This window comes from Rana temporaria, assembly GCF_905171775.1.
Source record: "Rana temporaria chromosome 8 unlocalized genomic scaffold, aRanTem1.1 chr8y, whole genome shotgun sequence".
In the NCBI taxonomy this organism is placed as follows: domain Eukaryota; kingdom Metazoa; phylum Chordata; class Amphibia; order Anura; family Ranidae; genus Rana; species Rana temporaria.
The window spans coordinates 281,242-308,730 of record NW_024404475.1 but is presented as its reverse complement, the minus strand read 5'-3'; the positions used below and the strand labels follow the sequence as shown (position 1 = coordinate 308,730).

At 59.9% G+C, this 27,489-nt stretch overlaps 1 protein-coding gene across 3 annotated transcripts in view; it reads right to left on the bottom strand.

The window, feature by feature from the left end:
• Positions 1-1,785: 1,785 nt before the first annotated feature.
• The window catches only part of LOC120921894 (amiloride-sensitive sodium channel subunit alpha-like), a 119,660-nt gene continuing 93,956 nt past the window's right edge, over positions 1,786-27,489 (bottom strand). For all 3 annotated transcript variants that reach the window (XM_040334393.1, XM_040334395.1, XM_040334394.1), the window contains exons 7-9: positions 22,779-22,877; positions 8,448-8,565; positions 1,786-1,885 (exon numbers count right to left, since the gene is read on the bottom strand). In XM_040334393.1, coding sequence (XP_040190327.1) covers positions 1,803-1,885; positions 8,448-8,565; positions 22,779-22,877 — 300 coding nt within the window. In that variant the 3' untranslated portion in view covers positions 1,786-1,802. The remainder of the gene's footprint in view (positions 1,886-8,447; positions 8,566-22,778; positions 22,878-27,489) is intronic.

Here is a 27,489-nt window from a genome sequence, read left to right as displayed (position 1 = left end):
AGCCCACGACCCCGAGCCCACGACCCCGAGCCCACGACCCTGAGCCCGAGCCCACGACCCTGAGCCCGAGCCCACGACCCCGAGCCAGAGCCCACGAGCCCGAGCCCACGAGCCAGAGCCCACGACCCCGAGCCAGAGCCCACGACCCCAACCCCACGACCCCGAGCCTGAGCCCACGACCCCATGCCCACGAGCCCACGACCCCAAGACCCCGACCCCACGCCCACGACCCCGAGAGCCCGAACCAGAGAGCCCGAACCAGAGAGCCCGAGCCAGAGAGCCCGAGCCCCCACGCCCACGACCCCGAGCCCACAAGCCCGAGCCAGAGCCCACGAGCCCGAGAGCCCGAGCCCACGACCCCGAGCCCACGACCCCGAGCCCATGATGGGGGATGGGTGTGCCGGAGCTCGGGCTTAGAGTGAAGGTAACATTTTGAAGTCCAAAGTGATTAAAGAGATTTCCAATTACAGAGAAGCGCCCCGAGGCCGAGGCATGTTCCGGACATTTTGCACATATTCTCTTTAAATGTGTAACGGAAATAACTTCCTGTTTTCTTCACTTGGTTCTCATTTAAAAACCACTTAACTTAAAAATAAATATTTTAGTTTTCTGTGGTTGTTGGGCAGATAAATCACTTGGTAGCTTTTAGTAAGTTGTGCTTTTTGGCTCCTTTTGCTCTTCTTTACTATGTGGCTGGAGTGCTGTGCCGTGATTGGAGGATCATGCTTGGTGGACATCATTTAATTGGCTGAAGGAAAGTTCTCCAGAAGCAGTCAAAGAAAAGAGAGAGATAAGCCAGACCTTGTTATGTGACCAAGAAGTGAGCCCCCTTTCCCTGGTGGTCTCTACTCATGTTCCCCAAGGGTATCCTAAAGCGTGTCCCCGAGGGGTGTCCTAAAGTGTGCCCCCGAGGGGTGTCCTAAAGTGAGCCCCCGAAGGGTGTCCTAAAGTGAGCCCCCGAAGGGTGTCCTAAAGTGAGCCCCCGAGGGGTGTCCTATAGTGTGCCCCCGAGGGGTGTCCTATAGTGTGCCCCCGAGGGGTGTCCTATAGTGTGCCCCCGAGGGGTGTCCTAAAGTGTGCCCCCGAGGAGTGTCCTAAAGTGTGCCCCCGAGGGGTGTCCTAAAGCGTGCCCCCGAGGGGTGTCCTAAAGCGTGCCCCCGAGGGGTGTCCTAAAGTGTGCCCCCGAGGGGTGTCCTATAGTGTGCCCCCGAGGGGTGTCCTATAGTGTGCCCCCGAGGGGTGTCCTAAAGTGTGCCCCCGAGGGGTGTCCTAAAGCGTGCCCCCGAGGGGTGTCCTAAAGCGTGCCGCCGAGGGGTGTCCTAAAGTGTGCCCCCGAGGGGTGTCCTAAAGCGTGCCCCCGAGGGGTGTCCTATAGTGTGCCCCCGAGGGGTGTCCTAAAGCGTGCCCCAGAGGGGTGTCCTATAGTGTGCCCCCGAGGGGTGTCCTAAAGTGTGCCCCCGAGGGGTGTCCTATAGTGTGCCCCAGAGGGGTGTCCTATAGTGTGCCCCCGAGGGGTGTCCTATAGTGTGCCCCCGAGGGGTGTCCTAAAGCGAGCCCCCGAGGGGTGTCCTAAAGCGAGCCCCCGAGGGGTGTCCTAAAGCGAGCCCCCGAGGGGTGTCCTAAAGTGTGCCCCCGAGGGGTATCCTAAAGTGTGCCCCCGAGGGGTATCCTAAAGTGTGCCCCCGAGGGGTGTCCTATAGTGTGCCCCCGAGGGGTGTCCTAAAGCGAGCCCCCGAGGGGTGTCCTAAAGCGTGCCCCCAAGGAGTGTCCTACCGGGGGACTACGGGGGATTAGCGGGGTACTTACAGGCAAGGTTTGCGGCATTTGGTAAAACAGCCCAGAACATCCGTGTTGAATTCGTTTCGAAGTCGGTAATAACAATGACCTGAAAAACAAGAAAGGAGATTCCTCGTCATTTATTGGAGGTTCATTTTCTTCTTCAGATAAAAAGATCCTCTTGGTGATAATAATGTTACTATTTTCATGATTAAAAACATTGTATTAATTATATTTCATACACCACCCAAGAGGCGTGTGATTGGCTCCAAATTCATTCTGCAGCAGAACAACCCCCCCAACATCCAGCCAATGTTATTAGGAACTATCTTCAGTGTGATGAAGGAGTCGTCCTGGAAGAGATGGTTTGGCCCCCACAGAGCCCTGATCATGGAGTCTGTCTGGGATGAAGGATTGGAGGCGGCCGACATCCACAGAAGATCTTAGTTCTCCAAGATGAACAGAGAACAACTTACCCGCCATGGAACAACCTACCCGCCATGGAAAAACCTACCCACCATGGAACAACCTACCCACCATGGAACAACCTACCCGCCATAGAACAACCTACCCACCATAGAACAACCTACCCGCCATGGAACAACCTACCCGCCATAGAACAACCTACCCACCATAGAACAACCTACCCACCATGGAACAACCTACCCGCCATAGAACAACCTACCCACCATAGAACAACCTACCCGCCATGGAACAACCTACCCGCCATGGAACAACCTACCCGCCATAGAACAACCTACCCGCCATAGAACAACCTACCCGCCATGGAACAACCTACCCGCCATGGAACAACCTACCCGCCATGGAACAACCTACCCGCCATAGAACAACCTACCCACCATAGAACAACCTACCCGCCATAGAACAACCTACCCGCCATGGAAAAACCTACCCGCCATAGAACAACCTACCCGCCATAGAACAACCTACCCGCCATGGAACAACCTACCCGCCATGGAAAAACCTACCCGCCATGGAACAACCTACGTGCCATGGAAAAACCTACCCGCCATGGAACAACCTACCCGCCATGGAACAACATACCCGCCATGGAAAAACCTACCAGCCATAGAACAACCTACCCACCATGGAACAACTTACCCGCCATGGAACCACCTACCAGCCATAGAACAACATACCCGCCATGGAACAACCTACCCGCCATGGAAAAACCTACCCGCCATGGAACAACCAGTGTTCTGGTATATGTGGAGTTTATGATTTTTATGGGGAAAGAAGTAATTTGTCTGGAAGAAGACTTCGGTCCGGTGAAATGAGTTCTTATACGAAGATCAGACTAAGGAATTTCCAAACTGGCAGCTTGAAGTCTACGAGTTCCTATGTGGGGTAAAGCAACAGGTCCTCTTTATTGCAGACCCTCCCCCACCCCGGGAGGCCTGGGGTCCCAACTTACACCAGGCCATGAACACCAAGTGTCACAGATTCAATACTCCTATGTGGTCAGCAGTACCGAGTCTTTCCATTGGCTCCTGACGCTAAACGAAACAATGGGGAGTGAATCCTGACAAGAGCCGGCCAATGAGGGAGTGAATCCTGACAAGAGCCGGCCAATGAGGGACATTTTATTTATGTTTTTATACTGATCTGAAGTTTTATTTTTATTTTTTCTAATATATCTGACAAAAGATTCCTCAAGCACTACGGTCCCACTAAGGGAGGAGTCATCGCCATGGGTGGGTCATTGATCTGTGTGTGTAAATTTCAGCTTGAGCTGCTGAACTCTGTAAGACCAGAGGCTTTGTACAACAAAGGAGACACAGGCCCACAAAGCACTTACGCTGACCTATCTCGAGATACACAGCATAAGTGTAAATATGCGCTGTCGTATCTGTGCGTCAGACTCTGTAACCAAGATACGCCTGAAAATAGGCTTCTTCCGACCGACGTATCGTGGGCGCATATTTACGCCGGCCGCATTTTCCGCTCCCATTGATTTTCTATGCACATATGCTAATGAGGGAGATACGCCGATTCACAAACGTACATGTGCCCGGCGCATAATATACGCGGTTTGCGTAAGTCGTACGCCCGGCGTAAAGTTATTCCCCATAGATGAGGCACAACTCATGCAAAGGTATGCACCAGGGAACACAGCCGTCGTATTTTACGTTGTACGTGAATAGGGCTGGGCGTAGGTTACGTTCACGTCGTAGGCAGTGATCAGTCGTATCTTAGGGAGTAGTTCCGACGTGATTCTGAGCATGCGCACTGGGATCCGTCCACGGGACGGCGCATGCGCTGTTCGTTTAAGTACTTCTATGACGCTCGGCCCATCATTTGCATGGCCCACGCCCACTTCGCTTACGCTGAGGGAACCCAGCGCAGATTTGGCAGCACTGGCTTTGTGAATCCAGTGCTTGCCTCTCTGCGCTGCGTCGGCATAAATATGCGCCAATGTATTTGAATCCGGCCTCAGAGGAAACCACTAAGAAAGGAGCAAAGAGCTCCACCTGCTGCCTGAAAAGAAGAATAAAATAATAATATTCATAAAATATAAATATAAAAAATTACAGATTGATTATAGTTTTATCTAAAGGGTTCCTAAAGAGATGAACTAAACAATGACGGCGGTGGTGACATGAGACGGCAGCGGTGAGACAAGACACGACGGCGGTGAGACAAGACACGACGGCGGTGACAAGACACGACGGCGGTGACAAGACACGACGGCGGCGGTGACAAGACACGACGGCGGCGGTGACAAGACACGACGGCGGTGAGACAAGACACGACGGCGGTGACAAGACACGACGGCGGTGACTAGACACGACGGCGGTGACAAGACACGACGGAGGTGACAAGACACGACGGCGGTGATAAGACACGACAGCGGTGAGACAAGACACGACGGCGGTGACAAGACACGACGGAGGTGACAAGACACGACGGCGGTGATAAGACACGACAGCGGTGAGACAAGACACGACGGCGGTGACAAGACACGACGGCGGTGACAAGACACGACGGCGGTGACAAGACACGACGGCGGTGAGACAAGACACGACGGCGGTGACCAGACACGACGGCGGTGACAAGACACGACGGCGGTGACAAGACACGACGGCGGTGATAAGACACGACGGCGGTGAGACAAGACACGACGGCGGTGACCAGACACGACGGCGGTGACAAGACACGACGGCGGTGACAAGACACAACGGCGGTGACAAGACACGACGGCGGCGGTGACAAGACACGACGGCGGCGGTGACAAGACACGACGGCGGCGGTGACAAGACACGACGGCGGTGAGACAAGACACGACGGCGGTGACAAGACACGACGGCGGTGAGACAAGACACGACGGCGGTGACAAGACACGACGGCGGTGACAAGACACGACGGCGGTGAGACAAGACACGACGGCGGTGACAAGACACGACGGCGGTGACAAGACACGACGGCGGTGACAAGACACGACGGCGGTGAGGAGACACGACGGCGGTGAGACAAGACACGACGGCGGTGACAAGACACGACGGCGGTGACAAGACACGACGGCGGTGATAAGACACGACAGCGGTGAGACAAGACACAACGGCGGTGACAAGACACGACGGCGGTGACAAGACACGACGGAGGTGACAAGACACGACGGCGGTGATAAGACACGACGGCGGTGAGACAAGACACGACGGCGGTGAGACAAGACACGACGGCGGTGACAAGACACGACGGCGGTGATAAGACACGACAGCGGTGAGACAAGACACGACGGCGGTGACAAGACACGACGGCGGTGACAAGACACGACGGCGGTGATAAGACACGACAGCGGTGAGACAAGACACAACGGCGGTGACAAGACACGACGGCGGTGACAAGACACGACGGCGGTGACAAGACACGACGGCGGTGACAAGACACGACGGCGGTGAGGAGACACGACGGCGGTGAGACAAGACACGACGGCGGTGACAAGACACGACGGCGGTGACAAGACACGACGGCGGTGATAAGACACGACAGCGGTGAGACAAGACACGACGGCGGTGACAAGACACGACGGCGGTGATAAGACACGGCGGCGGCGGTGACAAGACACGACGGCGGTGACAAGACACGACGGCGGTGACAAGACACGACGGCGGTGACCAGACACGACGGCGGTGACAAGACACGACGGCGGTGATAAGACACGACGGCGGCGGTGACAAGACACGACGGCGGTGACAAGACACGACGGCGGTGACCAGACACGACGGCGGTGACAAGACACGACGGCGGTGACAAGACACGACGGCGGTGACCAGACACGACGGCGGTGACAAGACACGACGGCGGTGACCAGACACGACGGCGGTGACGACACGACGGCGGTGACAAGACACGACGGCGGTGACAAGACACGACGGCGGTGACAAGACACGACGGCGGTGACAAGACACGACGGCGGTGACAAGACACGACGGCGGTGACCAGACACGACGGCGGTGACGACACGACGGCGGTGACCAGACACGACGGCGGTGACGACACGACGGCGGTGACAAGACACGACGGCGGTGACAAGACACGACGGCGGTGACCTCTGAGAGTTTGTTTCCATGTCTGAAATAAGTATCTGAAGGTTATTTCTATTACTCGGTGTGGGTGTCGGGGCCACGCCCCTCTTGTACTTCACTCCACCCACTTGCATTGTGGAGGTAGAAATCGAGAATTTCCTTTCTCTGAAGCAAAAAAACTGCGACAACCTGACAACCAGAGCGGCTCATGTGACTCACCGAACCTTCAATGTTAGAAGATGACTGAACTAATAATATACAGTATATATACAGAGGGGGAGGGGAATATCGATCGTCTCCCCTGCAGATTGTTACATAGAAAGTTCCTCTGATAAAGGTCCAGGCCGACTTTGCCGCATTGAGGGGCCAATGGGCGGGGCCACGTATTGTAAGATCTCGGAGGAGAACCTTCTTCCCTCAGACAGAACACTGAAGATGGGTGGGGGATGGGTCTTCCAGCATGACAATGACCCAAAACATATCACCAAGGCAACAAAGGAGGGGTCCCCAGACCTTAATCCCATAGAAAATGTATGGAGGAGGAGCTGAAACTTCGAGGATTTAGAGAAGATCTGTAAAGAAGAGAAAATCCCTCCTGAGATGTGTGGAGACCTGATCACCAACTACAAGAAACGTCTGACCTCTGTGCTTCCCAACAAGGAACCTCCCCCAACTACTAAGGGGCCTCCCCCAACTACTAAGGAACCTCCCCCAACTACCAAGGAACCTCCCCCAACTACCAAGGAACCTCCCCCAACTACCAAGGAACCTCCCCCAACTACCAAGGAACCTCCCCCAACTACCAAGGAACCTCCCCCAACTACCAAGGAACCTCCCCCAACTACTAAGGGACCTCCCCCAACTACTAAGGAACCACCCCCAACTACTAAGGGGCCTCCCCCAACTACTAAGGAACCTCCCCCAACTACCAAGGAACCTCCCCCAACTACCAAGGAACCTCCCCCAACTACCAAGGAACCTCCCCCAACTACTAAGGGACCTCCCCCAACTACTAAGGGACCTCCCCCAACTACTAAGGAACCACCCCCAACTACTAAGGAACCTCCCCCAACTACTAAGGGACCTCCCCCAACTACTAAGGGACCTCCCCCAACTACTAAGGAACCTCCCCCAACCACTAAGGAACCTCCCCCAACTACTAAGGAACCTCCCCCAACCACTAAGGAACCTCCCCCAACCACTAAGGAACCTCCCCCAACTACTAAGGAACCTCCCCCAACTACTAAGGAACTTCCCCCAACTACTAAGGAACCTCCCCCAACTACAAGAAACGCCTGACCTCTGTGCTTCCCAACAAGGAACCTCCCCCAAGTACTAAGGAACTTCCCCCAACTACTAAGGAACCTCCCCCAACTACAAGAAACGCCTGACCTCTGTGCTTCCCAACAAGGAACCTCCCCCAACTACTAAGGAACCTCCCCCAACTACTAAGGGACCTCCCCCAACTACTAAGGGACGTCTGACCTGTGTGCTTCCCAACAAGGAACCTCCCCCAACTACTAAGGGACGTCTGACCTGTGTGCTTCCCAACAAGGAACCTCCCCCAACTACTAAGGAACCACCCCCAACTACTAAGGAACCTCCCCCAACTACTAAGGAACCTCCCTCAACTACTAAGGAACCTCCCCCAACTACCAAGGAACCTCCCCCAACTACTGAGGAACCTCCCCCAACTACTAAGGAACCTCCCCCAACTACTAAGGAACCTCCCCCAACTACTAAGGAACCTCCCCAACTACTAAGGGACCTCCCCCAACTACTAAGGGACCTCCCCCAACTACTAAGGAACCTCCCCCAACTACTAAGGAACCTCCCCCAACTACTAAGGAACCTCCCCAACTACTAAGGGACCTCCCCAACTACTAAGGGACCGCCCCAACTACTAAGGAACCTCCCCCAACTACCAAGGAACCTCCCCCAACTACCAAGGAACCTCCCCCAACTACCAAGGAACCTTCCCCCAACTACCAAGGAACCTTCCCCCAACTACCAGGGAACCTCCCCCAACTACCAAGGAACCTCCCCCAACTACGTCTGACCTCTGTGCTTCCCAACAAGGAACCTCCCCCATCGATTTTCCTCTTCCATCGCACACAATCTTACCCCAACTCTTGTGGATCTTGTAATCGCAGAGCTCGGCTCCCTCCGGCTGCGGATAGAAAGCGTACGCACAACCGCAGCGTTTCACCATCTCTGCCTGGAAACACGAGCGGACGCAGACCTGAGGAAGACAAAGGTGATGAATGAGCGTCCTCTCCGGAGGAGGCGTCTTCATTACAGCGACCAGAAATTCACCTTCAGGACTCACCAAATGTACCAGACACTCCCCTCCCCCTTCCTGCCCCCCCCATACCGGACACTCCCCTCCCCTCCCCCTTCCTGCCCCCCCATACCGGACACTCCCCTCCCCCTTCCTGCCCCCCCATACCGGACACTCCCCTCCCCCTTCCTGCCCCCCCCATACCGGACACTCCCCTCCCCCTTCCTGCCCTCCAATACCGGACACTCCCCCCCCTTCCTGCCCCCCCATACCGGACACTCGCCTCCCCCTTCCTGCCCCCCCATACCGGACACTCCCCTCCCCCTTCCTGCCCCCCCCATACCGGACACTCCCCTCCCCCTTCCTGCCCTCCAATACCGGACACTCCCCCCCCTTCCTGCCCCCCCATACCAGACACTCCCCTTCCCCCTTCCTGCCCCCCAACACTGGACACTCCCCTCCCCCTTCCAGCCCTCCAATACCATACACTCCCCTTGCCCTTCCTGCCCCCCCATACCAGACACTCCCCTCCCTCTTTCTGCCCTCCCCATACCGGAGACTCCCCTCCCCCTTCATGCCCCCCCATACCAGACACTCCCCTCCCCCTTTCTGCCCTCCCCATACCAGACACTCCCCTCCCCCTTTCTGCCCTCCCCATACCAGACACTCCCCTCCAATACCGGACACTCCCCCTTCCTGTCCCCCCATACCAGACACTCCCCTCCCCCTTCCTGCCCCCCAACACTGGACACTCCCCTCCCCCTTCCTCCCCCCCCCATACCAGACACTCCCCTCCCCCTTCCTGCCCCCAACACTGGACACTCCCCTCCCCCTCCCTGCCCCCCCCATACCAGACACTCCCCTACCTCTTCCTGCCCTCCCATACCAGACACTCCCCTCCCCCTTCCTGCCCTCCAATACCGGACACTCCCCTCCCCCTTCCAGCCCTCCAATACCAGACACTCCCCTTGCCCTTCCTGCCCCCCCATACCAGAGACTCCCCTCCCCCTTTCTGCCCTCCCCATACCGGAGACTCCCCTCCCCCTTCCTGCCCCCCCATACCAGACACTCCCCTCCAATACCGGACACTCCCCTTCCTGCCCCCCCATACCAGACACTCCTCTTCCCCTTCCTGCCCCCCCATACCAGACACTCCCCCTTCATGCCCCCCAACACTGGACACTCCCCTCCCCCTTCCAGCCCTCCAATACCAGACACTCCCCTCCCCCTTCCTGCCCCCCCCCATACCGGACACTCCCCTCCCCCTTCCTGCCCCCCCATACCGGACACTCGCCTCCCCCTTCCTGCCCCCCCATACCGGACACTCCCCTCCCCCTTCCTGCCCCCCCCATACCGGACACTCCCCTCCCCCTTCCTGCCCTCCAATACCGGACACTCCCCCCCCCTTCCTGCCCCCCCATACCAGACACTCCCCTTCCCCCTTCCTGCCCCCCAACACTGGACACTCCCCTCCCCCTTCCAGCCCTCCAATACCATACACTCCCCTTCCTGCCCCCCCATACCAGACACTCCCCTCCCCCTTTCTGCCCTCCCCATACCGGAGACTCCCCTCCCCCTTCATGCCCCCCCATACCAGACACTCCCCTCCCCCTTTCTGCCCTCCCCATACCAGACACTCCCCTCCCCCTTTCTGCCCTCCCCATACCAGACACTCCCCTCCAATACCGGACACTCCCCCTTCCTGTCCCCCCATACCAGACACTCCCCTCCCCCTTCCTGCCCCCCAACACTGGACACTCCCCTCCCCCTTCCTGCCCCCCCCATACCAGACACTCCCCTCCCCCTTCCTGCCCCCAACACTGGACACTCCCCTCCCCCTTCCTGCCCCCCCCATACCAGACACTCCCCTACCTCTTCCTGCCCTCCCATACCAGACACTCCCCTCCCCCTTCCTGCCCTCCAATACCGGACACTCCCCTCCCCCTTCCAGCCCTCCAATACCAGACACTCCCCTTGCCCTTCCTGCCCCCCCATACCAGAGACTCCCCTCCCCCTTTCTGCCCTCCCCATACCGGAGACTCCCCTCCCCCTTCCTGCCCCCCCATACCAGACACTCCCCTCCAATACCGGACACTCCCCTTCCTGCCCCCCCATACCAGACACTCCTCTTCCCCTTCCTGCCCCCCCATACCAGACACTCCCCCTTCATGCCCCCCAACACTGGACACTCCCCTCCCCCTTCCAGCCCTCCAATACCAGACACTCCTCTTCCCCTTCCTTCCCCCCCATACCAGACACTCCCCTCCCCCCTTCCTGCCCTCCAATACCGGACACTCCCCCCCCTTCCTGCCCCCCCCCCCATACCAGACACTCCTCTTCCCCTTCCTGCCCCCCCATACCAGACACTCCCCTCCCCCCTTCCTGCCCCCCAACACTGGACACTCCCCTCCCCCTTCCAGCCCTCCAATACCAGACATTCCCCTCCCCCTTCCTGCCCTCCCATACCGGACCCTCCCCTTCCCCTTCCTGCCCCCCCATACCAGACACTCCTCTTCCCCTTCCTGCCCCCCCATACCAGACACTTCCCTCCCCCCTTCCTGCCCTCCAATACCGGACACTCCCCCCCTTCCTGCCCCCCCCCATACCAGACACTCCTCTTCCCCTTCCTGCCCCCCATACCAGACACTCCCCTCCCCCTTCCTGCCCCCCAACACTGGACACTCCCCTCCCCCTTCCAGCCCTCCAATACCAGACACTCCCCTCCCCCTTTCTGCCCTCCCCATACCGGAGACTCCCCTCCCCCTTCCTGCCCCCCATACCAGACACTCCCCTTCCCGCGCCCCCATACCAGACACTCCCCTCCCCCTTCCTGCCCCCCAACACTGGACACTCCCCTCCCCCTTCCTGCCCCCCCATACCAGACACTCCCCTCCCCCTTCCTGCCCCCCAACACTGGACACTCCCCTCCCCCTTCCTGCCCCCCCATACCGGACACTCCCCTCCCCTTTCCTGTCCAACAATACCGGACATTCCCCTCCCCCTTCCTGCCCTCCCATACCGGCCCCTCCCCTCACCCTTCCTGCCCCCCCCAGACACTCCCCTCCCCCTTCCTGCCCCCCCCATACCAGACACTCCCCTCCCCCTTCCTGCCCCCCCATACCAGACACTCCCCTCCCCCTTCCTGCCCCCCCATACCAGACACTTCCCCCACCCCTTCCTGCCCCCCCCATACCAGACACTCCCCTCCCCCTTCCTGCCCCCCCATACCAGACACTCCCCTCCCCCTTCCTGCCCCCCAATACCGGACACTCCCCTCCCCCTTCCTGCCCCCCCCCCCATATCAGACACTTCCCTCCCCCTTCCATACCGAACACTCCCCTCCCCCTTCCTGCCCCCCCCATACCGGACACTCCCCTCCCCCTTCCTGCCCCCCCATACCAGACCCTCCTCTTCCCCTTCCTGCCCCCCATACCAGACACTCCCCTCCCCCCTTCCTGCCCCCCAACACTGGACACTCCCCTCCCCCTTCCAGCCCTCCAATACCAGACACTCCCCTTGCCCTACCTGCCCCCCCATACCAGACACTCCCCTCCCCCTTTATGCCCTCCCCATACCGGAGACTCCCCTCCCCCTTCCTGCCCTCCCATACCGGACCCTCCCCTCCCCCTTCCTGCCCCCCCCATACCAGACACTCCCCTCCCCCTTCATGCCCCCCCCCTGCAATGCCGGACTCTCCCCCTTCCTGCCCTCCCATGCCAGACACTCCCCTCCCCCTTCCTGCCCCCCCATACCGGACACTCCCCTCCCCTGTCCTCCAATACCGGACACTCCCCTCCCCCTTCCTGCCCCCCCCATACCAGACACTCCCCTCCCCCTTCCTGCCCCCCCATACCAGACACTCCCCTCCCCCTTCCTGCCCCCCCCATACCAGACACTCCCCTCCCCCTTCCTGCCCCCCCATACCAGACACCCCCCTCCCCCTTCCTGCCCCCCCCCATACCAGACACTCCCCTCCCCCTTCCTGCCCCCCCATACCAGACACTCCCCTCCCCCTTCCTGCCCCCCAATACCGGACACTCCCCTCCCCCTTCCTGCCCCCCCCATACCAGACACTCCTCTCCCCCTTCCTGCCCCCCAATACCGGACACTCCCCTTCCTGCCCCCGCCATACCAGACACTCCCCTCCCCCTTCCTGCCCCCCCCATACCAGACACTTCCCCCACCCCTTCCTGCCCCCCCATACCAGACACTCCCCTCCCCCTTCCTGCCCTCCCATACCGGACCCTCCCCTCCACCTTCCTGCCCCCCCCATACCAGACACTCCCCTCCCCCTTCCTGCCCCCCAATACCGGACACTTCCCTCCCCCTTCCTGCCCCCCCCCCATACCGGACACTCCCCTCCCCCTTCCTGCCCTCCAATACCGGACACTCCCCCCCCATACCAGACACTCCTCTTCCCCTTCCTGCCCCCCAACACTGGACACTCCCCTCCCCCTTCCAGCCCTCCAATACCAGACACTCCCCTTGCCCTTCCTGCCCCCCCATACCAGACACTCCCCTCCCCCTTTCTGCCCCCCCCATACCGGAGACTCCCCTCCCCCTTACTGCCCTCCCATACCGGACCCTCCCCTCCCCCTTCCTGCCCCCCCCATACCAGACACTCCCCTCCCCCTTCCTGCCCCCCCCCGCAATGCCGGACTCTCCCCCTTCCTGCCCTCCCATATCAGACACTTCCCTCCCCCTTCCATACCGAACACTCCCCTCCCCCTTCCTGCCCTCCAATACCAGACACTCCCCTCCCTGCCCCCCCCCCCATACCAGACACTCCCCTCCCCCTTCCTGCCCAGGCCAATTCTCAGCTTTCAGCGCTGTCACACTTTGAATGACAATTAGTCAGTCATACAACATTACACACATCAGATCTTTATCCATTTCATATGGTGAAATGTAATCTCCTCCCCTCCCCCGTATGGGAAAATGATGGCGGACTGGATCCCGTCATATGACATCACCCCAGTGTCACCGATCCCGCAATGTGACACGGCGCAACCCCGCTCTCTGTCCAATCACAGGCGATCGCATGTAAACACAGAACTGCCATTTATTGTGTCTCCTCGCCTGACAGCGTGAGAGGAGAACCAATCAGATCAGAGCTCTGTACAGGTAATCAGGGCAGCCCCAGCAGTGCCCATCAGTGATGCCAATCTGTGCCCATCAGTGACACCAATCTGTGCCCATCAGTGTCACCAATCTGCGCCCATCAGCGTCACCAATCTGCGCCCATCAGCGACACCAATCTGCGCCCATCAGCGACACCAATCTGCGCCCATCAGCATCACCAATCTGCGCCCATCAGCGTCACCAATCTGCGCCCATCAGCTACACCAATCTGCGCCCATCAGCGACACCAATCTGCGCCCATCAGCGACACCAATCTGCGCCCATCAGCGACACCAATCTGCGCCCATCAGCGTCACCAATCTGCGCCCATCAGCGTCACCAATCTGCGCCCATCAGCGTCACCAATCTGCGCCCATCAGCGTCACCAATCTGCGCCCATCAGCGTCACCAATCTGCGCCCATCAGCGACACCAATCTGCGCCCATCAGCGACACCAATCTGCGCCCATCAGCGACACCAATCTGCGCCCATCAGCGTCACCAATCTGCGCCCATCAGTGTCACCATCAGTGTCACCAATCGGCGCCCATCAGTGTCACCAATCGGCGCCCATCAGTGTCACCAATCTGCGCCCATCAGTGTCACCAATCTGCGCCCATCAGCGACACCAATCTGCGCCCATCAGCGACACCAATCTGCGCCAATCAGTGTCACCAATCTGCGCCCATCAGTGCTGATCAGTAATTATGAAAAGTGACTTTTTTTTTAGGGAAAGTGATCGATAATCACCAAAAGAGAAAAAAGGACGTCCATTTTATTTGTATAGAGCGTCGCACGACCGCGCAATTGTCAGTTAAAGTAACGCAGGGCTGCATCACAAAAATTGCCTGGTCATGAAGGGGGGTAAATCTTCCAGAAGTGGTGAAACTTTCTATTTTCTCATAAAGCATCGTTCTTCTGTTGAGAGGAGATTGGAGAAGTGGAAGTGGAAGGATCGGAAGGCGGGATCGGAAGGCGGGATCGGAAGGCGGGATCGCGGGACGATTGTGCAAGAGAGTGACAGAGATACCAGGAAAGAGGAAGTGTGCGGAACCCTCACCGGAAATATCACCCCGGATAGAGGAACCGCGCACCCAGAGGTCCCCCCCGCCTGATCCGCGCACCCAGAGGTCCCCCCCGCCTGATCCGCGCACCCAGAGGTCCCCCCCGCCTGATCCGCGCACCCAGAGGTCCCCCCCACCTGATCCGCGCACCCAGAGATCCCCCCCACCTGATCCGCGCACCCAGAGGTCCCCCCCACCTGATCCGCGCACCCAGAGGCCCCCCCCCCCACCTGATCCGCGCACCCAGAGGTCCCCCCCACCTGATCCCCGCACCCAGAGGTCCCCCCCCACCTGATCCCCGCACCCAGAGGTCCCCCCCCCGCCTGATCCCCGCACCCAGAGGTCCCCCCCCGCCTGATCCGCGCACCCAGAGGTCCCCCCCCCACATGATCCCCGCACCCAGAGGTCCCCCCCGCCTGATCCGCGCACCCAGAGGTCCCCCCCCCACATGATCCCCGCACCCAGAGGTCCCCCCCACCTGATCCGCGCACCCAGAGGTCCCCCCCACCTGATCCGCGCACCCAGAGATCCCCCCCACCTGATCCGCGCACCCAGAGGTCCCCCCCACCTGATCCGCGCACCCAGAGGTCCCCCCCCCCACCTGATCCGCGCACCCAGAGGTCCCCCCCACCTGATCCCCGCACCCAGAGGTCCCCCCCCGCCTGATCCCCGCACCCAGAGGTCCCCCCCCGCCTGATCCCCGCACCCAGAGGTCCCCCCCGCCTGATCCGCGCACCCAGAGGTCCCCCCCCCCGCCTGATCCGCGCACCCAGAGGGCCCCCCCCCACCTGATCCCTGCACCCAGAGGTCCCCCCCCCGCCTGATCCGCGCACCCAGAGGTCCCCCCCCCACCTGATCCGCGCACCCAGAGGTCCCCCCCCCACCTGATCCGCGCACCCAGAGGTCCCCCCCCGCCTGATCCGCGCACCCAGAGGTCCCCCCCCCCACCTGATCCCCGCACCCAGAGGTCCCCCCCCACCTGATCCCCGCACCCAGAGGTCCCCCCCCCGCCTGATCCCCGCACCCAGAGGTCCCCCCCCGCCTGATCCGCGCACCCAGAGGTCCCCCCCCCACATGATCCCCGCACCCAGAGGTCCCCCCCGCCTGATCCCTGCACCCAGAGGTCCCCCCCCCGCCTGATCCGCGCACCCAGAGGGCCCCCCCCCACCTGATCCGCGCACCCAGAGGTCCCCCCCCGCCTGATCCGCGCGCCCAGAGGTCCCCCCCCCGCCTGATCCGCGCACCCAGAGGTCCCCCCCCGCCTGATCCGCGCACCCAGAGGTCCCCCCCCCACCTGATCCGCGCACCCAGAGGTCCCCCCCCGCCTGATCCCCGCACCCAGAGGTCCCCCCCCGCCTGATCCGCGCACCCAGAGGTCCCCCCCCCGCCTGATCCGCGCACCCAGAGGTCCCCCCCCACCTGATCCGCGCACCCAGAGGTCCCCCCCCCGCCTGATCCGCGCACCCAGAGGTCCCCCCCCCGCCTGATCCCCGCACCCAGAGGTCCCCCCCCGCCTGATCCGCGCACCCAGAGGTCCCCCCCACCTGATCCGCGCACCCAGAGGTCCCCCCCCGCCTGATCCGCGCACCCAGAGGTCCCCCCCCACACCTGATCCCCGCACCCAGAGGTCCCCCCCACCTGATCCGCGCACCCAGAGGTCCCCCCCCCACCTGATCCGCGCACCAAGAGGTCCCCCCCACCTGATCCGCGCACCCACAGGTCCCCCCCCGCCTAATCCGCGCACCCAGAGGTCCCCCCCACCTGATCCCCGCACCCAGAGGTCCCCCCCCCCGCCTGATCCCCGCACCCATAGGACCTTCCCCCGCCTGATCCGCGCACCCAGAGGTTCCCCCCCCCCCGCCTGATCCGCGCGCCCAGAGGTCCCCCCCCCGCCTGATCCGCGCACCCAGAGGTCCCCCGCAAAGGTTCGTGCCGCGGACGCCGATCTCTTTGTGTGATGGGCTGTGCTGGGATTCGGGATCATTTTCTAAGGAAAGTTCCTCCAAAGATTAGTACATGAGGGGAAGCTCTGCTGACTTCATCCAATCGTCTGCAAGAAAAAATGCTGTTTTTTTTTTACTTTCCTTGCATGTGATTGGATGTTCACCTCATTTACTAATCTCTGGAGTGACTGCGAAGTGTTCCGTCTATTTGTCCACTGGTCACATGACACCCACTGGTCACATGACACCCACTGGTCACATGACACCCACTAGTGCCAGGGCTTTAGGCAGCCCCCCCCCCCCCCCCCGAGCATAAATGAAAAAAACAAGTGTAATCTCCTCTCTCCTGACGTGAGATAATAAGCGGGGGGCCCTGGGGCCCATCGGCCCCTTCCAGGTGTAATGCCTGTACCCCCCTGATGGTGGCCCTGACAATGTATGCAGCACTTTACATTCTCCGGGACAATTCCTTCCGGAGACGGCTGGCCCCTGGTTCCGGAGTTGCGCCCTTCATGGGGGGGGGGGGTTTCTCCCCTCTGAGAATGCTCCTCCCCCCTTAGCCGGGTTCTTTGGGCCCTTCATGGGGGGGGGTTTCTCTCCCCTCGGAATGCTCCTCCCCTTAGCCGGGTTCTTTGGGCCCTTCATATGGGGGGGGGGGGTTCTCTCCCCTCGGAATGCTCCTCCCCCTTAGCCGGGTTCTTTGGGCCCTTCATATGGGGGGGGGGGGTTTCTCTCCCTTCGGAATGCTCCCCCCCTTAGCCGGGTTCTTTGGGCCCTTCATATGGGGGGGGGTTTCTCTCCCCTCGGAATGCTCCCCCCCTTAGCCGGGTTCTTTGGGCCCTTCATATGGGGGGGGGTTTCTCTCCCCTCGGAATGCTCCTCCCCTTAGCCGGGTTCTTTGGGCCCTTCATATGGGGGGGGGGTTTCTCTCCCCTCGGAATGCTCCTCCCCCCCCTTAGCCGGGTTCTTTGGGCCCTTCATATGGGGGGGGTTCTCTCCCCTCGGAATGCTCCTCCCCCCCCTTAGCCGGGTTCTTTGGGCCCTTCATATGGGGGGGGGGGGTTCTCTCCCCTCGGAATGCTCCTCCCCTTAGCCGGGTTCTTTGGGCCCTTCATATGGGGGGGGGGGTTTCTCCCCTCTGAGAATGCTCCTCCCCCCTTAGCCGGGTTCTTTGGGCCCTTCATGGGGGGGGGTTTCTCTCCCCTCGGAATGCTCCTCCCCTTAGCCGGGTTCTTTGGGCCCTTCATATGGGGGGGGGGGGTTCTCTCCCCTCGGAATGCTCCTCCCCCTTAGCCGGGTTCTTTGGGCCCTTCATATGGGGGGGGGGGGTTCTCTCCCCTCAGAATGCCCCTCCCCCTTAGCCGGGTTCTTTGGGCCCTTCATATGGGGGGGGGTTTCTCTCCCCTCGGAATGCTCCTCCCCTTAGCCGGGTTCTTTGGGCCCTTCATATGGGGGGGGGGGGTTTCTCTCCCCTCGGAATGCTCCCCCCCCCTTAGCCGGGTTCTTTGGGCCCTTCATATGGGGGGGGGGGGGTTCTCTCCCCTCGGAATGCTCCCCCCCTTAGCCGGGTTCTTTGGGCCCTTCATATGGGGGGGGGGGTTTCTCTCCCCTCGGAATGCTCCTCCCCTTAGCCGGGTTCTTTGGGCCCTTCATATGGGGGGGGGGGGTTTCTCTCCCTTCGGAATGCTCCCCCCCTTAGCCGGGTTCTTTGGGCCCTTCATATGGGGGGGGGGTTTCTCTCTCCTCGGAATGCTCCCCCCCTTAGCCGGGTTCTTTGGGCCCTTCATATGGGGGGGGGGGGTTTCTCTCCCCTCGGAATGCTCCTCCCCCTTAGCCGGGTTCTTTGGGCCCTTCATATGGGGGGGGGGGGGTCTCTCTCCCCTCGGAATGCTCCCCCCCTTAGCCGGGTTCTTTGGGCCCTTCATATGGGGGGGGGGGTTTCTCTCCCCTCGGAATGCTCCCCCCCCCCTTAGCCGGGTTCTTTGGGCCCTTCATATGGGGGGGGGGGGTTTCTCTCCCCTCGGAATGCTCCCCCCCTTAGCCGGGTTCTTTGGGCCCTTCATATGGGGGGGGGGGGGTTTCTCTCCCCTCGGAATGCTCCCCCCCCCCTTAGCCGGGTTCTTTGGGCCCTTCATATGGGGGGGGGGGGTTTCTCTCCCCTCGGAATGCTCCTCCCCTTAGCCGGGTTCTTTGGGCCCTTCATATGGGGGGGGGGTTTCTCTCCCCTCGGAATGCTCCTCCCCTTAGCCGGGTTCTTTGGGCCCTTCATATGGGGGGGGGGGTTCTCTCCCCTCGGAATGCTCCTCCCCTTAGCCGGGTTCTTTGGGCCCTTCATATGGGGGGGGGGGGGGTTCTCTCCCCTCGGAATGCTCCTCCCCCTTAGCCGGGTTCTTTGGGCCCTTCATATGGGGGGGGGGGTTCTCTCCCCTCGGAATGCTCCTCCCCCCCTTAGCCGGGTTCTTTGGGCCCTTCATATGGGGGGGGGGGTTTCTCTCCCCTCGGAATATGAAGGGCCCAAAGAACCCGGCTAAGGGGGGGGAGCATTCCGAGGGGAGAGAAACCCCCCCCCATATGAAGGGCCCAAAGAACCCGGCTAAGGGGAGGAGCATTCCGAGGGGAGAGAACCCCCCCCCATATGAAGGGCCCAAAGAACCCGGCTAAGGGGAGGAGCATTCCGAGGGGAGAGAAACCCCCCCCCCCATATGAAGGGCCCAAAGAACCCGGCTAAGGGGAGGAGCATTCCGAGGGGAGAGAAACCCCCCCCCATATGAAGGGCCCAAAGAACCCGGCTAAGGGGAGGAGCATTCCGAGGGGAGAGAAACCCCCCCCCCATATGAAGGGCCCAAAGAACCCGGCTAAGGGGAGGAGCATTCCGAGGGGAGAGAAACCCCCCCCCCATATGAAGGGCCCAAAGAACCCGGCTAAGGGGGGGAGGAGCATTCCGAGGGGAAAGAAACCCCCCCCCCCCCATATGAAGGGCCCAAAGAACCCGGCTAAGGGGAGGAGCATTCCGAGGGGAGAGACCCCCCCCCCCCCCATATGAAGGGCCCAAAGAACCCGGCTAAGGGGGGGAGCATTCCGAGGGGAGAGAAACCCCCCCCCCCATATGAAGGGCCCAAAGAACCCGGCTAAGGGGGAGGAGCATTCCGAGGGGAGAGAACCCCCCCCCCCCCATATGAAGGGCCCAAAGAACCCGGCTAAGGGGGGGAGCATTCCGAGGGGAGAGAACCCCCCCTTAGCCGGGTTCTTTGGGCCCTTCATATGGGGGGGGGGGTTTCTTTCCCCTCGGAATGCTCCTCCCCCCCTTAGCCGGGTTCTTTGGGCCCTTCATATGGGGGGGGGGTTTCTCTCCCCTCGGAATGCTCCTCCCCTTAGCCGGGTTCTTTGGGCCCTTCATATGGGGGGGGGGTTCTCTCCCCTCGGAATGCTCCTCCCCTTAGCCGGGTTCTTTGGGCCCTTCATATGGGGGGGGGTTTCTCTCCCCTCGGAATGCTCCTCCCCTTAGCCGGGTTCTTTGGGCCCTTCATATGGGGGGGGGGGTTTCTCTCCCCTCGGAATGCTCCTCCCCTTAGCCGGGTTCTTTGGGCCCTTCATATGGGGGGGGGGTTTCTTTCCCCTCGGAATGCTCCTCCCCCCCTTAGCCGGGTTCTTTGGGCCCTTCATATGGGGGGGGGTTTCTCTCCCCTCGGAATGCTCCTCCCCTTAGCCGGGTTCTTTGGGCCCTTCATATGGGGGGGGGGTTTCTCTCCCCTCGGAATGCTCCTCCCCTTAGCCGGGTTCTTTGGGCCCTTCATATGGGGGGGGGTTTCTCTCCCCTCGGAATGCTCCTCCCCTTAGCCGGGTTCTTTGGGCCCTTCATATGGGGGGGGGGTTTCTCTCCCCTCGGAATGCTCCCCCCCTTAGCCGGGTTCTTTGGGCCCTTCATATGGGGGGGGGGGGGTTCTCTCCCCTCGGAATGCTCCCCCCCTTAGCCGGGTTCTTTGGGCCCTTCATATGGGGGGGGGGTTTCTCTCCCCTCGGAATGCTCCTCCCCTTAGCCGGGTTCTTTGGGCCCTTCATATGGGGGAGGGGTTTCTCTCCCCTCGGAATGCTCCTCCCCTTAGCCGGGTTCTTTGGGCCCTTCATATGGGGGGGGTTCTCTCCCCTCGGAATGCTCCTCCCCTTAGCCGGGTTCTTTGGGCCCTTCATATGGGGGAGGGGTTTCTCTCCCCTCGGAATGCTCCTCCCCTTAGCCGGGTTCTTTGGGCCCTTCATATGGGGGGGTTCTCTCCCCTCGGAATGCTCCCCCCCTTAGCCGGGTTCTTTGGGCCCTTCATATGGGGGGGGGGTTCTCTCCCCTCGGAATGCTCCTCCCCCCCCTTAGCCGGGTTCTTTGGGCCCTTCATATGGGGGGGGGGGTTCTCTCCCCTCGGAATGCTCCTCCCCCTTAGCCGGGTTCTTTGGGCCCTTCATATGGGGGGGGGGTTTCTCTCCCCTCGGAATGCTCCCCCCCTTAGCCGGGTTCTTTGGGCCCTTCATATGGGGGGGGGGTTCTCTCCCCTCGGAATGCTCCCCCCCCTTAGCCGGGTTCTTTGGGCCCTTCATATGGGGGGGGGCTCTCTCCCCTCGGAATGCTCCTCCCCTTAGCCGGGTTCTTTGGGCCCTTCATATGGGGGGGGGGGGGTTTCTCTCCCCTTAGCCGAGTTCTTTGGGCCCTTCATATGGGGGGGGGGGGTTTCTCTCCCCTCGGAATGCTCCTCCCCTTAGCCGGGTTCTTTGGGCCCTTCATATGGGGGGGGGGGTTTCTCTCCCCTCGGAATGCTCCTCCCCTTAGCCGGGTTCTTTGGGCCCTTCATATGGGGGGGGGTTTCTCTCCCCTCGGAATGCTCCTCCCCTTAGCCGGGTTCTTTGGGCCCTTCATATGGGGGGGGGGGTTTCTCTCCCCTCGGAATGCTCCCCCCCCTTAGCCGGGTTCTTTGGGCCCTTCATATGGGGGGGGGGTTTCTCTCCCCTCGGAATGCTCCTCCCCTTAGCCGGGTTCTTTGGGCCCTTCATATGGGGGGGGGGGGTTTCTCTCCCCTCGGAATGCTCCTCCCCTTAGCCGGGTTCTTTGGGCCCTTCATATGGGGGGGGGGGGGTTTCTCTCCCCTCGGAATGCTCCTCCCCTTAGCCGGGTTCTTTGGGCCCTTCATATGGGGGGGGGGGGGTTCTCTCCCCTCGGAATGCCCCCCCCCCCCTTAGCCGGGTTCTTTGGGCCCTTCATATGGGGGGGGGGGGGTTTCTCTCCCCTCGGAATGCTCCCCCCCCCCTTAGCCGGGTTCTTTGGGCCCTTCATATGGGGGGGGGGGTTTCTCTCCCCTCGGAATGCTCCCCCCCCCTTAGCCGGGTTCTTTGGGCCCTTCATATGGGGGGGGGTTTCTCTCCCCTCGGAATGCTCCCCCCCCCCTTAGCCGGGTTCTTTGGGCCCTTCAGAAGGCGATTATTAGTCACTGATGAAGCGTTCGGTCTGATCTCCCCATCCCCCACATTTCTAATCTAATGATTTGTTTTGAGCCCCGCCCCCGCGGTGCAATAAAACACCAAAAGTGAGCAAAAAGGTGCATTTAGGGTCATATAGTCCCCTCCCAAAGCGGGAGGACACCCCCCTGACCCCTCCCTCCCTGGGGTCAACAAACTCCTGACGGGGGTAAGGAACACTCAAGTCCACCCACCCAAAAGGCCATTCGCCTCACGATCAGCCAAAGCCAACCCATGAGCACTAGGTGGGGGTGGAGCTATCTCAAGGACATGCCGCCCCCCCCCCCCCCCCCCCAAGGCAGTTTAGGAAGGCCCCCGATGGTCACACAGTCCTGTCTTGATGTGCGTTGCGTTAGGCGGCTCATTGAACAAAAATTGGACATTCCCTCCACTCAGGTCTCAGATTACACTCTGCTCTATGCTGTGCAGTGTGTGACATCAGATCCCCGCCCCCTGCCTTCTGAAGCTCAGAAATGCCGAGTCAATTCTGGACATTAAATGGCTGTAGGGGAGAGAGTGCTGCAGATAAACAGATACAACTTATACATTACCTGTTGCGTATAGTCACTGTTAAACAAATTCTTCACGTCAATATCGCCGCCATCTTCAGAACAATCGCTGTAGTCTCCGCCCAAACGGCTGATTGTTTCCTGCGTACAAAAAAAATACAAATGGATTATACAGACCTGGGCTCACAGGAAGCGGGTGGGTGGAGTCATATGTGAAAGAGATTACCAAATGCCCCTCCCCCTTCTCCTAATCTTCTTCCCAGGATTGGGCGGAAGGGACGCCGGAAAACTCGCAATTTCTGCCGCCGTTTATATACAGAAATCTCTCTGAATGCGGCCATTCTTCAGGAAGCGTCTGCAGAGCGTTGTATGCAGAGCGTTGCCCGCAGAGCGTTGTATGCAGAGCGTTGCCCGCAGAGCGTTGTTCGCAGAGTGTTGTATGCAGAGCATTGCCCGTAGAGCGTTGTATGCAGAGCGTTGCCCGCAGAGCATTGCCCGCAGAGTGTTGTATGCAGAGCATTGCCTGCAGAGCATTGTTCGCAGAGCGTTGCCCGCAGAGCGTTGTATGCAGAGTGTTGTATGCAGAGCATTGCCCGCAGAGCGTTGTTCGCAGAGCGTTGCCCTGCAGAGCATTGCCCGCAGAGTGTTGTATGCAGAGCGTTGCCCGCAGAGCATTGTATGCAGAGTGTTGTATGCAGAGCATTGCCCGCAGAGCGTTGCCCTGCAGAGCATTGCCCGCAGAGCGTTGCCCGCAGAGCGTTGCCCGCAGAGTGTTGTATGCAGAGCGTTGCCCGCAGAGTGTTGTATGCAGAGCGTTGCCCGCAGAGCGTTGTTCGCAGAGCTGTATCTTTATTGGCAATCTGTCGTTAGGGGGGGGGGGGGAGAGAGAAAGAGAAGAGGGCCGCTCTGTGATGAGTGTTAGAGGGCCGCTCTGTGATGAGTGTTAGAGGGCCGCTCTGTGACGAGTGTTAGAGGGCCGCTCTGTGAGGAGTGTTAGAGGGCCGCTCTGTGATGAGTGTTAGAGGGACGCTCTGTGACGAGTGTTAGAGGGACGCTCTGTGACGAGTGTTAGAGGGACGCTCTGTGATGAGTGTTAGAGGGCCGCTCTGTGACGAGTGTTAGAGGGCCGCTCTGTGAGGAGTGTTAGAGGGCCGCTCTGTGATGAGTGTTAGAGGGACGCTCTGTGACGAGTGTTAGAGGGACGCTCTGTGACGAGTGTTAGAGGGACGCTCTGTGATGAGTGTTAGAGGGCCGCTCTGTGATGAGTGTTAGAGGGCCGCTCTGTGATGAGTGTTAGAGGGACGCTCTGTGATGAGTGTTAGAGGGCCGCTCTGTGATGAGTGTTAGAGGGCCGCTCTGTGATGAGTGTTAGAGGGACGCTCTGTGATGAGTGTTAGAGGGACGCTCTGTGATGAGTGTTAGAGGGACGCTCTGTGATGAGTGTTAGAGGGACGCTCTGTGATGAGTGTTAGAGGGCCGCTCTGTGATGAGTGTTAGAGGGACGCTCTGTGACGAGTGTTAGAGGGCCGCTCTGTGATGAGTGTTAGAGGGCCGCTCTGTGAGGAGTGTTAGAGGGACGCTCTGTGATGAGTGTTAGAGGGACGCTCTGTGATGAGTGTTAGAGGGACGCTCTGTGATGAGTGTTAGAGGGACGCTCTGTGATGAGTGTTAGAGGGACGCTCTGTGATGAGTGTTAGAGGGACGCTCTGTGATGAGTGTTAGAGGGCCGCTCTGTGAGGAGTGTTAGAGGGACGCTCTGTGAGGAGTGTTAGAGGGCCGCTCTGTGAGGAGTGTTAGAGGGACGCTCTGTGAGGAGTGTTAGAGGGACGCTCTGTGATGAGTGTTAGAGGGACGCTCTGTGAGGAGTGTTAGAGGGCCGCTCTGTGATGAGTGTTAGAGGGCCGCTCTGTGATGAGTGTTAGAGGGCCGCTCTGTGATGAGTGTTAGAGAGCCGCTCTGTGATGAGTGTTAGAGGGCCGCTCTGTGATGAGTGTTAGAGAGACGCTCTGTGATGAGTGTTAGAGGGACGCTCTGTGATGAGTGTTTGAGGGACGCTCTGTGATGAGTGTTAGAGGGACACTCTGTGATGAGTGTTAGAGGGACGCTCTGTGATGAGTGTTAGAGGGCCGCTCTGTGATGAGTGTTAGAGGGCCGCTCTGTGATGAGTGTTAGAGAGCCGCTCTGTGATGAGTGTTAGAGGGCCGCTCTGTGATGAGTGTTAGAGAGACGCTCTGTGATGAGTGTTAGAGGGACGCTCTGTGATGAGTGTTTGAGGGACGCTCTGTGATGAGTGTTAGAGGGACGCTCTGTGATGAGTGTTAGAGGGACGCTCTGTGATGAGTGTTAGAGGGACGCTCTGTGATGAGTGTTAGAGGGCCGCTCTGTGAGGAGTGTTAGAGGGACGCTCTGTGACGAGTGTTAGAGGGCCGCTCTGTGAGGAGTGTTAGAGGGACGCTCTGTGAGGAGTGTTAGAGGGCCGCTCTGTGAGGAGTGTTAGAGGGCCGCTCTGTGATGAGTGTTAGAGGGACGCTCTGTGATGAGTGTTAGAGGGCCGCTCTGTGATGAGTGTTAGAGGGACGCTTTGTGATGAGTGTTAGAGGGACGCTCTGTGATGAGTGTTAGAGGGACGCTCTGTGATGAGTGTTAGAGGGACGCTCTGTGATGAGTGTTAGAGGGACGCTCTGTGATGAGTGTTAGAGGGACGCTCTGTGATGAGTGTTAGAGGGACGCTCTGTGATGAGTGTTAGAGGGACGCTCTGTGATGAGGGTTAGAGGGACGCTCTGTGATGAGTGTTAGAGGGCCGCTCTGTGATGAGTGTTAGAGGGCCGCTCTGTGATGAGTGTTAGAGGGACGCTCTGTGACGAGTGTTAGAGGGCCGCTCTGTGAGGAGTGTTAGAGGGACGCTCTGTGATGAGTGTTAGAGGGACGCTCTGTGAGGAGTGTTAGAGGGACGCTCTGTGAGGAGTGTTAGAGGGCCGCTCTGTGATGAGTGTTAGAGGGCCGCTCTGTGAGGAGTGTTAGAGGGCCGCTCTGTGATGAGTGTTAGAGGGACGCTCTGTGATGAGAGTTAGAGGGACGCTCTGTGATGAGTGTTAGAGGGCCGCTCTGTGATGAGTGTTAGAGGGCCGCTCTGTGAGGAGTGTTAGAGGGACGCTCTGTGATGAGTGTTAGAGGGCCGCTCTGTGATGAGTGTTAGAGGGCCGCTCTGTGAGGAGTGTTAGAGGGCCGCTCTGTGATGAGTGTTAGAGGGCCGCTCTGTGATGAGTGTTAGAGGGACGCTCTGTGATGAGTGTTAGAGGGACGCTCTGTGATGAGTGTTAGAGGGCCGCTCTGTGACGAGTGTTAGAGGGCCGCTCTGTGACGAGTGTTAGAGAGCCGCTCTGTGATGAGTGTTAGAGGGCCGCTCTGTGATGGGTGTTAGAGAGACGCTCTGTGATGAGTGTTAGAGGGACGCTCTGTGAGGAGTGTTAGAGGGCCGCTCTGTGAGGAGTGTTAGAGGGCCGCTCTGTGACGAGTGTTAGAGAGCCGCTCTGTGATGAGTGTTAGAGGGCCGCTCTGTGATGGGTGTTAGAGAGACGCTCTGTGATGAGTGTTAGAGGGACGCTCTGTGATGAGTGTTAGAGGGCCGCTCTGTGATGAGTGTTAGAGGGCCGCTCTGTGAGGAGTGTTAGAGGGCCGCTCTGTGAGGAGTGTTAGAGGGCCGCTCTGTGATGAGTGTTAGAGGGACGCTCTGTGACGAGTGTTAGAGGGCCGCTCTGTGAGGAGTGTTAGAGGGCCGCTCTGTGAGGAGTGTTAGAGGGCCGCTCTGTGAGGAGTGTTAGAGGGCCGCTCTGTGATGAGTGTTAGAGGGCCGCTCTGTGATGAGTGTTAGAGGGACGCTCTGTGATGAGTGTTAGAGGGACGCTCTGTGATGAGTGTTAGAGAGCCGCTCTGTGATGAGTGTTAGAGGGACGCTCTGTGATGAGTGTTAGAGGGACGCTCTGTGATGAGTGTTAGAGGGCCGCTCTGTGATGAGTGTTAGAGGGCCGCTCTGTGATGAGTGTTAGAGGGCCGCTCTGTGATGAGTGTTAGAGGGCCGCTCTGTGATGAGTGTTAGAGAGCCGCTCTGTGATGAGTGTTAGAGAGCCGCTCTATGATGAGTGTTAGAGGGTCGCTCTGTGATGAGTGTTAGAGGGCCGCTCTGTGATGAGTGTTAGAGGGCCGCTCTATGATGAGTGTTAGAGGGTCGCTCTGTGATGAGTGTTAGAGGGACGCTCTGTGAGGAGTGTTAGAGGGCCGCTCTGTGAGGAGTGTTAGAGGGCCGCTCTGTGAGGAGTGTTAGAGGGCCGCTCTGTGATGAGTGTTAGAGGGACGCTCTGTGAGGAGTGTTAGAGGGCCGCTCTGTGAGGAGTGTTAGAGGGACGCTCTGTGAGGAGTGTTAGAGGGCCGCTCTGTGATGAGTGTTAGAGGGACGCTCTGTGATGAGTGTTAGAGGGCCGCTCTGTGATGAGTGTTAGAGGGACGCTCTGTGATGAGTGTTAGAGGGCCGCTCTGTGACGAGTGTTAGAGGGACGCTCTGTGATGAGTGTTAGAGGGCCGCTCTGTGATGAGTGTTAGAGGGACGCTCTGTGATGAGTGTTAGAGGGACGCTCTGTGATGAGTGTTAGAGGGACGCTCTGTGATGAGTGTTAGAGGGCCGCTCTGTGATGAGTGTTAGAGGGCCGCTCTGTGATGAGTGTTAGAGGGCCGCTCTGTGATGAGAGTTAGAGGGAC